The sequence below is a fragment of the Microcaecilia unicolor genome, chromosome 2, assembly GCF_901765095.1.
Source record: "Microcaecilia unicolor chromosome 2, aMicUni1.1, whole genome shotgun sequence".
Lineage (NCBI taxonomy): Eukaryota > Metazoa > Chordata > Amphibia > Gymnophiona > Siphonopidae > Microcaecilia > Microcaecilia unicolor.
Window position 1 is genome coordinate 221,985,953 of NC_044032.1, and position 16,416 is coordinate 222,002,368.

Genomic DNA, 16,416 nt, shown 5'->3' on the forward strand with positions numbered 1-16,416 from the left:
TCTCCATGCATATCTATATCTCCCTGTCCCTCATCCACTCGACTCTTCCTGTCTCTCACCTATCCACCCCCATCCTGTTAGACTGTCACTGAAATGCTTTGATGTTTCACTTATATATACTGTCACCTACCAACATTTGCTTATTTCCAATCTGACGAAGAAGGGCAGCCTTCGAAAGCTAATCAAGAAATGTATTAAGTTATGTCCAATAAAAAAGGTATCATCTTATTTTCTTGTCCATGTTTTATTTTGTTTTATTTCTATTGTAACCACAAAAAGGTGGCATATCAAATCCCATCCCTTTTCCCTTTCCCTTGAGTAATTTTCTAGTACATAGTTATTTTCTAGAAGTGCTCCAATGCAGAAAATTGCAAAAAGGATAAGGTGGGGAGCAGGGGAGCAATTTTTAAAGATATTTTCATTGGTAAACAGACAATTACCCACACAAGTGGCCTCTAATGATCGCCACGGGCCCATTTTGGGAAAAGAAGTAGTACAGAGGGTGGAATGCAGTGGGCCAGTTATGAAAGCACCGGGATCTCATTTTGAAAACCTAGCATGGTTCATAACCTGCACTACTTTACACATACAAATTATGGGGGAGGGTCTAGAGATCCCAGTGGCTCCAGCCAGAAAGGAAACTCCATGGGGAGTTTCTCTTTAAGGAGACATTAGGGCTTACCTGATAATTTTCTTTCCTTTAGTTCTTCACACTATTCCAGGACTTATGAGATAGTTATGTCCATCACCCACAGAACTGAGCTACACCATACAGCCCCTTTCATCTAGCCATGTTTCTCAGTATAAGTGAACAAGCAGGAGAAAACCAAACCTGAAGCCTATACAGCAACTTGAACCACAACAACAAAACATCAAACGTAAAAGAACCCAAAGATGTGGCCCCTGGAAATATGACAGGAAATGAGAGCACTCGGGGCAACCAAGTACTACCATAGAGACAGCTCCCCTTCTTGGGACTAGCACAACTCTTCACGTGGAAAGAAAATTATCAGGTAAGCCCTAATTCCTCCTTCCATTATGTTTCTTCCTACTATTCCAGGACTTGTGGGATGTTCAAAAGCAACCCCATCACCCCAAACATGGCCTCTGCCCATGCTGCAATATCTTTCCGATAGTGCTTAGTAAAAGTATGCATCGATACCCACATTGCCGCCTTACAGATATCCGCCAGGGATGACAAGGCCTCTGCCCATAATGTCACTGTATGCTTCATAGAGTCGGCTCTCAATCCCTGAGGGGGTTGCTTCTGCTCAAGAACATAGGCCGAGGCAACAGTCTCCTTCAGCCCCTAAACAACAGACACCTTAGACATCATGAGACCTAATCTCTGTTTGCCGAAGAGAACGAAAAGTCTATCCGACCAACAAAAATCATTGGTGACCATGAGATAGTGCATAAGCATTGGTGAATGCCCAGGAGTCTCAGGGAGGTGAACTGAGACCCCAACCTCCTCCCAATGAATGGAAAGGAGCTCCACAGATTAACTTGGAATGCGGACAGCACTTTAGGCAGAAAGAAGGGCACTGTCCGAAGCAAAACTCCCGCCTCCGAAAAATGGAGGAAAGGATCCTGACACAAGAGCACCTGAAGCTCCGAAACTCTCCGTGCTGAAGCAACAGCCTCAAGGAAAATCATCCTCAGTGTGAGATCTTTCAAGGTTGCCTTCTGGAGAGGTCGAATGGGAGGTTTCTAAAGAGCACGAAGGACCAGGTTGAAATTCCATTCAGGAAACTGTGACCAAAACAGCAGACAAAGCCAACTCACTCCCTTCAAGAAGCAAACCATGTCCTGGTACGCAGTCAAAGATGAGTTCTGTAAATGGCCCCTGAAACAGGCCAAAGCCACCACCTGAACCTTGCTCACGCCAGATTGCAGGAATGCCAAGATGTGACAACAAAGAGAAACGGTCCAACCCCTGTTGACACACCAACCCTCAAATGTGCACCATACACAGGCATACGCCAAGAAAGTCGAACACTTCCTAGCCTGAAGCAAGACACCAATGACCGAGTCCAAGCACCCCTTCTTCCTCAGCCTAGCCCTCTCAAGGGTCAAGCTGTAAGACCAAAAGGGAGGGATCCTCCATGAAACCAAACCTTGCTGGAGAAGGCCTCAGTGCTGGAAAAGGCATCAAGTCTGAGGAAAAAACAATGGCTCCCTTTACAGCAGGCACACCAGATATGCATGTCATGGGCACCACAGTCAATCCGGGGCCACCAGGATCACACAGCACCAATGGCTTGCCACTCTCCTCAATAGATGGCCGATCATCGGCCATGGGAGGAAAGACGTATAGCAACCGCTCGTCCGGCCAGGCCTGCAAAATGGCATCCAGACCGAGCGTGCCCAGTTCCCTGTAATGGCAAAAAAAAAAAACGAGGTACCTTGGCATTTGCTCTTGTCGCCATCAGGTCAAGAGATGGGAGCCCCAGCGACACACCATGAGCTGAAAAGCCTCATCAGACAACTTCCACTCTGCTTGATCCAAAGAGTTCCAACTGAGGAAGTCAGCCTCCATGTTCAGGGACCCCGTGATGTGAGCCGCTGAGAGGAAGAAAAGATTCTTTACCCAGGCCATCAGCAAGCCGGCTTCTGCCACCAATTAACTGCTGCGGGTCCCCCCCTGCTTGTTGATGTAGGCCACTGCCGTCAAACTGTGAGAGAACAACCGAATCAGGAATCTCCCCAACATCAGAGCAAAGGCCACCAGTCCCTTGCAGACAGCCCTGAATTCCAAACAATTGACAGGCCAACAAGCTTCATCCGTAGATCAGATGCCCTGAGCCAGGTGAACCTTGTAATGAGCCCCCCAACCCGACTGGCATCCATGGTCACCCCTCCCAATGCGTAATTGGGAACAGTACACTCAGGACAAGGGTCCCGAGAAACAACCACAAACACATACTCTGTCTTGTTATCATCTACTGTAACCAAATGTTGTAATCCTGGGACACCATAGAGCAGCGGTTGAGCAGGGATCTTTGTAACAGATTCATATGTGCCCACACCCAGGGCACCACCTCCGTTGCCACTATCATGGAACCGAAAACCTGGACATACACCCAGGTCTGAGGTCTGGGCTGATGGAGGAGCATCAAAATCTGGTGCACCAACTTTGTGCGCCTGGCTTCTGCAAGAAAGACTCTTGTTTGTGTATTGAACAGAACATCCAGATATTCCAGCCTCTGTGACAGAACTAACCTGTTCTTTTTGAAATTGATCACCCAACCCAAGGACTAGGGGAGCTGAATGATCATGAAGGTCACGACACACTGTCCTGATACAAAGAAGCTTGGATTAGCTAGTTGTCCAGGTATGGATGAACCCAGATCCCCCTATCATCGCAGAAAGGCTGCCACCATGACTGTGACCTTGGAAAACATCCTCAGGGCAATGGCCAGCTCAAAGGGCATGGCCCTGAGCTGAAAGTGCTAGCCCAACATGGCAAACCATAGGAACTGCTGATACGGTGCTCAGATGGGGATATGAAGGTACACCTCCTTAAGGTCGAGTGGTGAGAAACTCCCCCACCTGAACTGATGCCATCACTGACCGCAGAGTTTCTATCCAAACGTGAGAAACCCGAAGGTATCTGTTGAGGTCCTTGAGATCTGGAACAAAAGGGTGGAAGGCCTGGCATCACTGTCATTGCCTGGGGGCAACAGAGGCCTGATCTGTCTGGAAGCGGACTTTTTGTCTCCATGAAAGGAAGACTGATAGGACTGAAATCATGATCTCTTGCCAAAGGACTGCTGGACAGGCCTATATTTCTTGCTGTCCCGATACCTAACCCACCCAGACCCCGAAGAGCGGGCTGAGGTCCTAGGTCTGTCTGTCCTCAGGCAACTGTAGCAGCTTTGTCTCACCAACTCCTTAACCAAGTTGCTTAGGTCCTCTCCAAAAAGGCAACTTTACCATGCAAGCCCTGGAAGCCACATCAGCCACCCAAGACCTCAGCCAGAGCTGATGTCTCACGATGACTGACAATTACATACCCTTGGCCGAGGCCCGCAACATGTCATAAACAGCATCCGCCAAATAAGCCAAACCCACCTCTAGCTGAGTGGCATGAGAAACATGCCATGAGCCACTACAAGCAGGTCCTCACTGGAAAGGAACTGCAAATGGGTGCCTGGAGCCCCAGAACAGCCACCTCAAAGGCCTGCTTCAAAGGCTGCTTGAGCTTCCTGTCCTGCAGATCTTTCAGGGCAATGCTCCCCTCAACCGGCAAGGTAGTCTTCTTGGTGACCGCCATCACTAACGAATCCATCTTAGGAAAGCTGAACTTCTTCTTCTCCTCGGGCATCAAAGAAAAGAGACACGCCATGGTCCTCCCCACCTTCAGGCTTGTGTCCAGCATGTTCCTCCTCCATTGTATTCAAGTCCTGAATGTCCAGATGCATGGGGAACATCTTGGACAGACCCCTAAGGCCCTTCATAAGACCAGAGGACTGGCCACCTGCCAGCGCCATCGAGGGTTCCACAATAGAGAGTGCCACCAGAGCCTCCGAGATCAGAGAGCCCAATTCCTACCTGTGAAACAACCAGAGAACATAGGGGCCATCCCCTCCCCTGGAGGGAGTTCACCCTGAACATTAAGGAGGCCACCTCTGAGAGAAGAGAAACCTGGGACCAAGAATCTCCATGGTTCTCTGGTAGAGCCATTCAGGACCTTTTGGGGGCAAAGGGAGCTGCCACTGCCTCCACAGCTGCAGGAGCAGAGGAGATAGCCTGTTGAGAAGCCCCTTGCTTTAGCAAACAGGCTTGATGGAGCAACAAAACAAATTCAGGCAAAAACGGCAGGCCGTGACCCAGAGCTCCCCCCCCCCCCCCCACCTGAGACCCCACCATCTCTAACATCTCTAAATTCTCCTGTGCAGGAATTTCCTGTACTGCACCAGCCAACATGGCTGCCATTCCTGCCTCAGTCTGTGGGGAACCATACTGGCACTGCACTGGGAAGCACAAGGCTGATGACTGTGGCTGATGCAGAGTGCTCTCACACACTGCGGCTTCACGCTCCAAGTCTTCCTCAACGCTCGGGATCACCAGCCTGCACACTGTGCAGTGGCCCAAGGAAGAACAATGGCCCCCATAGTTAGGGCAGTATTTAATTCCCTCAGTTGAAGCCACCATTACTGCCACACAGTGAGTTTCCTTTTTTGTCCTAGTTGCTGGAGCCACAAACTGCAAAAGTTCCCCCTGACCTGGTGAACATCAAAGCCTGACGTGATTCTGAGGCCAAACACTCACCAGTCAACTGTCCTGAAGCTGCCTCACCTCCTCTGCTGTTCCAAAGGGCCAAAGCCAACCTCCTCTTACACCACCAGGCCACCCAGCCTCACAGCAATGGACCCAGAAAGCCTCCAACTGACACCCGATATTATTTGTGTCTTTTTTTTTAATGTTTCTATGACCAGTTGCTGAGCAGGCTCCAAGCTAAACAGAAAAAGGTAGCACAGAAAGGGAGGAGTGAAGGGAAATCCTGGGTAGGACCAGAGACAGGGACCCAGCACCACCAGGTATGTCTTCACTGCAAAAACCCACCAGGCTCAACTGGGGACCAGCTGACCAACTGGACCAGGAGCCGATGCTTCAGAACCAGAGGTAGAATATTCTGTCCATCCTCCTGCTAGAGAGAGAAAATACTGAGGAACTAGGCTAGATCAAACAGTCTATGTGGTGTAGCTCAGTTCTATATCTCCACCTGCTAGTTGATGACATGATAATCCCACAAGTCCTGGAATAGTGAGAATAAACATAATGGAAAATTCAATTTGAATGCTTATGGATATGGTCAAGAACCCAGAATTACCCTCTTGGTGTATATGTTGGTAAATAACAAAACAAATGTTTATCTTTCGAATTTGCATTGGTACATCTAAACATTATCAAAACAGTGTTTTGGTATTGCACTTATAGAGGGGTAGATAATTTTATAGCAAGCCACACAGGTGAGGAGGCCAAGTGAGCCCCTATTTTCAGCCTATTTTATCAATAGAAATCAAACAAAATAAAACATGGAAAAGAAAATAAGATGATACCTTTTTTATTGGACATAACTTAATACATTTCTTGATTAGCTTTCGAAGGTTGCCCTTCTTCGTCAGATCGGAAATAAGCAAATGTGCTAGCTGACAGTGTATATAAGTGAAAACATTCAAGCATTACTATGATAGTCTGACAGGGTGGGAGGATGGGGGTGGGTCAGAGGTATGCATGGGGACATCAAAGCATATCATTGATATTCTGACAGGATGGGTGTGGGTAGGTGAGGGGAGGGTGATCAACAGAGACATACAGTTTTATGGTTTATAATGGGCTAGGAACCCCAGGTCCTTGTTAAGTCCTTTCTGTTGGGTGTTAAAATATTCAATCATTCTGACTTCAAAGGTCTTACGTTCTTGTATGGTTTTAAAGTTACCTTTCAGTATTCTCACTGTGAAATCCATTCCCAGCCTATTTTAGAATGGCACATAGGCACCTATATGCCTGTATAAAATACTGGGACAAATATTGCAGAAATCAGGGGTAAAGTGAACTCACGTACATTTGGTAAATCACAGCTTCCCCTGTACTCCACCCAAAATCCAACCCCTGAATATGCCTACATTCAAGTTTGTTTATTTATGTATTAAGATTTATTTACCACCTTTTTGAAAGAACTCACTTAAGACGGTGTACAAATTGCAAAAAAGTATGAGCATTCTTGTCATCACATATGATTTTACACATGGAGAGGAAACTAATTTTATGAGCAGCATTTTACATGCAAATACACTGGAATGAAGATACAAGATATAAATTTTCCCCCACAATGGTCAGTTTTGTAAAACCTGTTTTACACACAGAAAAGGGCTCATAAAACTGGATGATGGCATATGTGCATAAGCAGTAGGCGCATGGAACATCTTCAGAGTAAGTGTACACAGTGTCTGGAAAAAACGGGACACCTTACATAGTTTCAAAATAATTTGCAAATATTTAAACATTTAGGGCCCTGTTTACTAAGGTGCACTAGCGTTTTTAGATCGTGCTAAACCGTGCAGTGTAGAATTATGAGCACAGTCATGCACTATGGAATGGGTCAAAAGGCCAGAGATTGATAAATCTGTGTGACTCTGGAATTTATGATCTATTATGATACCCTTACGGGCAAGCAAGCTTGGGAAAGAAACTAGTGTAAACAAAAGGAAGAATGTGGTTTAACAGGTTTAATAAAGCAGATGGTGAGAACCAGATAATAATCTATGAGAAGGATAATTTGCAGAAAAAGTCATGTAAATCATTGTCTGAAACAATCAATATAAGCTGCCGTCTCAGAGACACAGTCACAGTGAACATCTTTTGATGTAACTGTACTGATCTCTCATGAGAAACTAATTGTATCTGTATTTGGTAAGTAAATAAACAATTGACTTTCTCATATGCACGTAGCCCTGGTTTCTTTTATCCCCCCAAGTTGTTGATGGCTGGTATATGCTAATTTGGGAGGGGTACAAGGGGCCTAAAAACAGTAGATGCTCATAGGAATATTATGGGTATCTACATGGTTAGTATGCACTAAAAACGCTAACGCACCTCTAGCATGGCTTAGTAAACAGGGCCCTTAGTATGACCTTTGAAAATACATTAGGTCAACCTTTATTTGGAAACTCCGTAAGCAAACGATTTTGTGCCATATGCCTTATTTTGTCCCAAAAATTTAATCACAACTTTATCTTCTTCACTAAATGCCATTTTGCTAAAACAGATGTTAATGGTCACTTCTTCAATGATATTTTAAAAACAAGGACCATCCAGTTTTTACAGCATGTTGCAATAATAGCTGTCAATAATAGTAATAATTTTTAAATAATAGTACATTTGTTTTTAGGTTAGTTGGAAAAATGTTGGGGTCTATTTTACCAAGGCACGTAGGGGTCCTTTTATTAAGGTGTGCCGAAAAATGGCTGGCAGTAGTGTAGGCATGTGTTTTGGGCACACACAGATCCATTTTTCATCGCTCCTGCAAAAAAGGCCTTTTTTAAATTTTTGCTGAAAATGGATATGAGGCAACATCAAAATTGGCATGTGACCATTTTGGGTTTGAGACCTTACCGCCAGCCATTGACCTAGCAAGTAAAGTCTCACGCGGTAACTGGGCGGTAATGACCTACGCACGTCAAATGCCACTTGGCGTGTGTCTGATACGCACGTCCAAAAATAAAAATTCTTTATCGGATGCACGCCAAAAATGAAATTACCGCAAGATCCATGCGGTAGCAGGGCGGTAACCCCATTTTTAGTAAAAGGGTCCCATAAGTGCTTATATTGCTTTTATAAAATAGGCACTCTTTTGGACTTCTCACTTAAATGTTCTGTAATAAAATTACCCCCACAAAGCACAATTGTAAGACTGTCAGTTGAAAAATATTGCAACGGTCAGCCCTTGAAGAACCATGGAGGCAAGAAAAATGGCTGCCACTACAAAGGAGTACTTAGGGACACCTTACAAAGCCATCTACATAACCAAGTTGTAACAAATTGTATTTCCTTCACTTATACCATATTGTAAGCCACACTGAACCCGCAAAAAGGTGGGAAAATGTGGGATACAAATGCAATAAATAAATAAATAAAATCCTTCCAGCCCAGGGCTGGTGACAGTTTTCCAAGGCAAAAACAAACACAACCAAAAAGGTCAACTAAGAAACAAACTTTGAAAACAGATTTGTAAAAACGAGTTGTATGACAATATGAGATGGTCGCATCTTCTGCTCCATAACGTGGAGGGGCATAATCGAACGGGGTGCCCAAGTTTTCATGAGGGCATCCTCACAGGACGCCCCGTAAAGGGGCAGGGCAACCCATATTGTTGCAACAAGATGGGCGTCCATCTTTCGTTTTGATAATACGGTCGGGGACGCCCAAATCATGAAATTTAGGTCAACCTTAAAGATGGCCGTCCTTAGGTCGTTTTTGAGATGGATGTCCCCAGTTTTCGGCCATAATGGAAACCGAGGACACCCATCTCAAAAACAACCAAATCCAAGCCATTTGGTCATGGGAGGAGCCAGCATTCATAGTGCACTGGTCCCCCTCACATGCCAGGACACCAACCGGGCAACCTAGGGGGCACTGCAGTGGACTTCAGAAAAAGGTCCCTGGTGCATAGCTCCCTTACCTTGGGTGCTGAGCCCCCCAACCCCCCCCCCCCCCCAAAAAAAAAAAAAACCACAACTGTACACCAGTACCATAGCCCTTAGGGATGAAGGGGGGCACCTACATGTAGGCACAGTGGGTTTGTGGTGGGTTTTGGAGGGCTCACATTTACCACCACAAGTGTAACAGGTGGGGGGTATGGGCCTGGGTCCGCCTACCTGAAGTGCACTGCATCCACTACAACTGCTCCAGGTACCTGCATACTGCTACGATGGACCTGAGTATGGCATTTGAGGCTGGCATAGAGGCTGGCAAGTATTTTTAAAGATTTTTTTTGAGGGTGGGAGGGGGTTAGTGACCACTGGGGGAGTAAGGGGAGGTCATCCCCAATTCCCTCCGGTGGTCATCTGGTCAGTTCGGGCACCTTTTTGATGCTTGGTCGTGAAAACAAATGGACCAAGTAAAGTCAGGGATGCCCTTCTTTTTTCCATTATCGGCCGAGGACGCCCATCTGCTAAGCAAGCCCCAGTCCCGCCTTCGCTACACTCCCGAAACGCCCCCGTCCCCGCGACGTCCCCGCGACGGAAAGTAGTTGAGGACACCCAAAATCAGCTTTCGATTATGCCGATTTGGGCGACCTTGCAAGAAGGACGCCCATCTCCCGATTTGTGTCGGAAGATGGGCGCCCTTCTCTTTCGAAAATTCACCTGATAGTGAAAATTCCTTTCTGTTTCAAAACTTTTAGTTGAAAGTTAGGAATAAGAACCAAAAACGACTTAACAGGGGTCAAGCTGATACAGAAGATTGGCTACAGTCACCTTCTATATTAATGATCCCAGTATTACACTAACTGTTTCAAACACACGGGGGCACTGGAGTTCACTATGGAGAAAAAGGTGTCAACTGAGGTCTCTTCCCTCAACACTATCCGGCAGGTAATTGCACGTTGTTACAAATATTGTTATGAAATAGATGTAAAATATGCTAAATAGTTTCTCCTACTTGATAATAACAGGAAAAATAGACATCAACATATTGCTCTGGAGAAATGACAGCTCTTCTTTTCTTCTACTGCAATCCTGAGTCACATACCTCCAATTTTCGCATTAAAAGCAATTCCCACTGTGCAGTGCGAGTTGTTTGCTGTGGCTGCCACTTCTCCTGCACAACGCGTCCCATGCCTGCAGGCAGAAAGAGACATTTTAGTCATGGAGAAAGGCATACCATTCACTGAAATGAGACATCTTGCAGTTATGGAGGAAGAAAAAAAAAAAAACTCTTGATGGCTGGATAAGTCAGACTACAACTAGTACATAACAGGAAACCAAGACTGTGCAGCCAACAGAGTGTTTGGCAAGTGAAACAATTCGTACCTCAGAGTCTCTTTATGATCATTTCAGGCATGAACATGCTGCAAACTATTTTTACCACCATTTTTTTATTTGAAACAAATGCTCAGAAATCACACAACAGCCAGTGGACAATACAAGAGCATAGACTCCACCCAAATCTCCAATACTGGCTCTTCTAACTGGAAAATTTAACTACTAGGTAACAGCATACCAGGAGGGTGTGCTGGATGTCCGCATGCATCTACCTAATGGAAATTCCACTGCAGGCTTTGAACATCCGGGTGGAATAAGGAGGATACAGGAATATCACGCACCATATTCAATACTTTTACTTGGGCTAGTTTTACCATTCTGATATAAACCAGGCTTTAAAGATTTAACCTTACCCAGAGCCATAAAACCCCTTTCCAAAACTTTTCTCTCCATTTGAGCTCAAGATACTCAACCACTTGACCTTGTCCTCCCCCTGTTTTTAAACTTCCCTCTCTCAGTCAAGATGATTGATGAGTTTGGACTGTTCCCAGTTTCTGCTGTGCTCAGCACCCTGGGAGTTGTGACATTTTGAATGAACACAGAGTCGTATGCCACTTTTAAATGTCATAAGTCTGCAAAGCATTTTAGTAAATGTACAGTACAAGATGGTATATTAGTTAAAACCTGGAAAACCTGATAAATCTTGAAATGTGTGTCTGCTTTTAAAAATCTCTAGAAATTAATACAAAAAACATGGGCTAACTTTTTTTTTTTTTTTTATTATAGCACTGAAAAGTAATATAAACAACTGAAAGAATTAGGATGTCGACAGAAGAATGATTTATTAATTAAAAGAAATTGCAGCGTCCTCAATTCTCATTTTCATCATTGCCACAATGACATTTCAATGATGTGCAAATGGCCCCAGAGAAACATTTTATTTACTTAGTCTTGTTTCTGTTTCGTTTTTTTAATAATGCATATAACCAAATGCGAAAAATAAAATTAAGGGGCCTGTTACTAAGCTGAGCTCAAAAGTGACCGGCGCTGTTTGTAGCATGTGGGTTGCCCATGCACTGTGGCCACTTTTAGCGTGGCGGTAAAATGGCCGCATTTGTATATTGTCCTGTAATAGCCACGCGCTAATTTCCCAATTAGCGAGTAGCCATTACCGAGGGAGCCCTAGGTAATGCTGCTACCTATTTACTAGTTGGTAAGGGTTCCTGCGCTACTCCCGTGCTAATCGGGCAGCATGTGGCAATGTAACCACACCAGCCGATTACCGCAGGGCACACCTACTCTCCCGTCCGTAGACACACCTCCCACACCAAAAAATAAAAACCATTTTCTAGCATGGGATCAGCACACACTGATCAGCACACTACCACAGGACACCTCAGCGCATTCCGCAGCAGTGCTTTTTGACGCACGGTAGGCACGCACTAGTGCCTACTGTGGCTTAGTAAAAGGGCCCCAACATAACTTCTCAGCTTAATGCAGCTTAAAGTTTGTCACATTTTATTATAAGAGCAATATAAAAAATGAGAAACACGACAAAATAAAATTAAAAAACATTTCTTTGGGGACATTTGCACATGATTGAAATGTCATTGTGGCAATGATGAATGTATGCCTCAAAGTGCTACAATGAATGGTGTGGTATTTGAGCCCTCTAAGGTATCTGCTAGTTTTGGGTACTGAGAATTTTTTTTTGTGGGGGGGGGGGGGGGGGGGGTGGTAGCTGATCATTTTTCTTCAAATTTATTTATTTGGTATACTGTGGTTTGTGGTCAAATAATTATTTTTGGGTACCAAACGTATATTACTTCTCTGTACCATTCCCAAAATTGGGCTATAGTGGAAATACTCAACACAGCGCATTTCATGGAGGCAGAATCGGTAGCTATCTGGGTAAAAATGAAGGGTTCGATATTCAGAGGGACTTATCCGGGTAAGAGTAGCTTCTACCCAGATAAGTCCCACTCACAGGACCAACCACTGATTTTCAGCAGCAGTATCAGGATACAGATATTGTTGCTGAACATTTTTACTGAGGGTCCCGGCACTATAAAGATAATGCCGAGGCAGTCTAGGTTAGATTCCAAGCGGGGCAGACATAATTTAGGAACCACTGATATTCCATGCCAGTACCTGGATAATTATCTGGACAAGCTAGGGCTACTATTTTGCTGTTCTAACTTTTCCAGACAATTTCCAGCTGCTGCTTTATATCCAAGATACTCTGTGCCAGTATCCAGACATGGCCTGGCACTGAATATCCAGTTCAAAAGCTGTGGTCAGTGTTTGAAAACAGTGCTGACTGTGGGCAGGAATTACACAGGCAGAATGGCTGAACCTGCCTAGATGGATTTTCAGCCAACTAAACCTAAACACCTTTTTGCCAACAGGCTTCTTCCCTAATCAATTACAGAAAACCAGCCAACAGCACAGCAGTGGCAAAGAATCATTTTAATTCTTTCACCTTCCTTAGCATGGAAGCCGGGTTTTGTGGGTGCCAGTGGGTGCCGAGCATCCCCAATATTGAGCAAGCTCCTGCACTGAGTCTAAGAAGGGATCATTTGTATTGTGTTTAGAACTCCCAATCATTTTGAAATGTTGGCACCTATGTTCCTTAGTAGCTTGAGTCAAGCAGTAACTGATTTAAGCAAATGTCTTCATGTTCAAAATTATACTACAAGAATACATAATAGTTAACTGATAGATAAAAGTTTTATTCCAGGGTTGTCAGTGTAGGGAGATGATACTGTAAAACCATGAATGACAAGAGCAGAAGTTGGAAAACTCCTCTCCCATTAGAAACTGAAAATAAAGCCTGATGTTCATCGAATGGACAATAAAGATGGGCAGTTGTTTATAATGACAGTAAGAAATCAATGACGTTTCTTGTCATTTCCTATAGTTAGCAAATGAAAACGAGTTGAGTTTCATTTTCTAATCACAGGTTCACAAACAAAAGCCCCCTCCCCATAGTTTCTAGCTCCACCTTCTGGCCTCTCCTCCCCATGGAGCCCCCACCAACAGCCTAGGCCCCCCCAAGCCCCCCCTACCCCAGGTCTACTTTAAGCATTGCTATTTTAGATAAGTTGATGACATACTGTGATTGTATTCGAAGTTGAGAAGTTGTACAAATTCTGTTATTGTTAATAAAAAGATTTAAATATAAGCATTGCTAGTCCAGCAGGGTAAGTTGGGGCAGGAGTGATTTCCACTTGCTCTGTCCATGGCCTCAACAGCGTTCAATCTGGCATCTGTGAACTTGGGCGGAACAGCCTAGTGGTTAGTGCAAGCGGACTTTGATCCCACTGTAACTCCCTATGACTCTGGGCAAGTCACTGAACCCTCCACTGCCCCAGATACAAATAATTACCTGCATAGAATATATAAACTGCTTTGAATGTAGTTGCAAAAAAAAAAAAAAAACCACAGAAAGGCGGTATATCAAGTCCCATTCCCTTCCCATTCCCTAAAGTGAAAGGTTGCGGCCACTATATTTGATGCAGCAGTGATCATGGGCAGATGTGACTGGGCATTGTTCCTGCCCCAACTTCCTTCACTAGACCACCAATGCTTAAGGTAGGCCCGAGGAGGGGTTTCCGCCATGGGGAAGGTGGGGGAATGAGGGAAGGAGACCTGGCATGGGGGGGGGGGTGCAGAAAGGAGGCCCGGCAGAGGGGGGGGGGGGGCGCAGAGCAGGAAACAGGTCCAGAAATATTTCATTTGCGTCTGTTTCCCATGTTGTTTGGTGGAGGGGCCCCAAACAACATGGGAAACAACATGACACAATACCTAAAGTATTTGGTTTATGCTATATATACATGCCAAATTATTTAACAAGAAATGTTAAAGTAGGGATACAATTACTCTCTTACACTAAAAGTTTGTGCACAGCACATGGTAACAGCTGACGTTTCGATGTGATGTAGAATCCTCTGTGTTAATTGTTGCGGCACACCCAGCAGTTTGGGGAAGACAGCCACGTAAATAATGGGGAACAATGGTTGCTAAATGGCAGCTAGCAGTATCTCTGAAGGTACAGATGACTGCAGCATGTTGTTATATGCCTCACTGGACATAAGGCCCCAGGTTATCTGCAAGGTGCACTTCCTAGCTATCCCCACATCTGAATTCCTGCATTAGCGTTTAATGCAGCAGCGTGCGTTAATAATTAGCACAAAGTGTTAACCTGGTGCCTCACTAAACAAAACATCGAAAATCGTGTTAAAGAGCTAACACAATTTTGTAAATAGCCCATTTAATGTTTTGTGTGTTGCTGATTTGGTTTCGCTGTAGTCTGAGTGACCTTGTGACATCAGCAACTGTTTTAATAGCATTTGACTTTATGACATAAGAACGTAATTCAATACTGGCTCAGAACAAGGGTTCATCAAGCCCACATCCTGTCAAACAGACTCTCTCCTGATATCCTTCTATCCTCAGGACAGACTCCTTTTTCAACTCCACATCTCTATTTTACAGTAAGTCACTCCATCTCTCCCTTGGTCCCAGCTAATAAGGAATATTACTCCTTTATCTTACATACCCATGGTAATCACCCTAAAAATCTGTTTAGCCTGATTTCCCAAGGATCCAGTACAACTCTCTCACCTGAGTTGATCCCCCAGCTTCCATTTTTCCCTGATGTTTTGGTAAATATTTCTCTTTAAAAGTGCAAAGAATTAAGAGTTTTTTTCCCATTTTCCTTCATCAAGATTCTTCCACTACATTACATCCTACTAGCAATCTCTCTCAGACCACTATGGAAGACTTTCAACTCTATCACAACTCTATTAAATCATTTCTACAAACTCATCTACTTCCCCAAACAATCTTCTGCCAACCTAGTTCATTAAGGCTTCTCCTCAATGCTCTTACTTTACTCAAGTCCTACCTCCAGTCTCCTGGAAGAAAGCAAGTTAAGCCTTTGATCGGCAAAACTCAACTTGGATCCCACTGAAACTTCTCATTACAGGTCAGTGTTGAATTAAAAGGAGTCATAGCAAGAGAGTACAAGGGGGTAGATACAAAAATAATCTAAAGAATCCTGGAAGAGCCACTCTCAGTGGAAGTGGTAGCAACAAGGAATGTATCTGAAGCACAAAGGATCTCCCTGAAGGAGAAGAAGGGATTGGGAAGAAGCAGCTTAGTTGTAATTCCCTTATCTCTTATGTGTCCTGTTTGTCTGTCCTAATTAGATTGTAAGCTCTGTTGAAAAGGGACCATCTCTTCATGTTCAAGTGTACAGCTCTGCATACGTCTAGTAGCGCTATAGAAATGATAAGTAGTGGTAGAAATGATAAGTAGTAGTATGGGCTGTAAACCAGGAAAGCCAGGATTAACAAAAAATAAGTAATAAATCCAAAATCTATCCAAATTTATCTCTAGGTTCATCAAAAAGCAGACTTCTTTCAACTTCTGGATTCTCTCATTATGGTTAATGCCCCACAATGCCGACAATCTGGCTTCCAGCCCTTCATAGTATAGAAACTTCTATGTCTGGACTGTTAAATGAGATCTATTTGAATCTGGATCATAGGAAAGAGGCACTACTAGTTCTTTTAGACATTAATACCTCCTTTCAGCTGGTGGTTCATTATCTTCTCCTGTCATGACATTCAGGACTTTAGGAATAAATGATGTTGTTCTTGCATGGTTTAAATGCTATTTAACCGATAGGTCTTTTGATGTTGAACAGAAGACATCTTGGACTAAATTCTAAATATGGTGCTAAATACTTGACGCTGAAATCAGTGCCGACTAAGCATATTCTATAAATGGTACCTAGATTTAGGCACGGTATATAGGATACGCTTCATTGATATTTCAGTAAATAAATCTAAGCGCATCCATTTATTCCAACTGAAACTTGGCATAAATCCCGGTGTGTAGATTTACATACTAGGCCATA

The 16,416-nt window shown here is 44.2% G+C and overlaps 1 protein-coding gene across 2 annotated transcripts in view; it reads right to left on the reverse strand.

Moving 5' to 3' along the window:
* Positions 1-16,416, reverse strand: part of PCSK5 (proprotein convertase subtilisin/kexin type 5) — a 739,798-nt gene that overhangs the window by 425,142 nt on the left and 298,240 nt on the right. For both annotated transcript variants that reach the window (XM_030193725.1, XM_030193726.1), the window contains exon 6: positions 10,258-10,346. In XM_030193725.1, the coding sequence (XP_030049585.1) occupies positions 10,258-10,346 (89 nt within the window). The remainder of the gene's footprint in view (positions 1-10,257; positions 10,347-16,416) is intronic.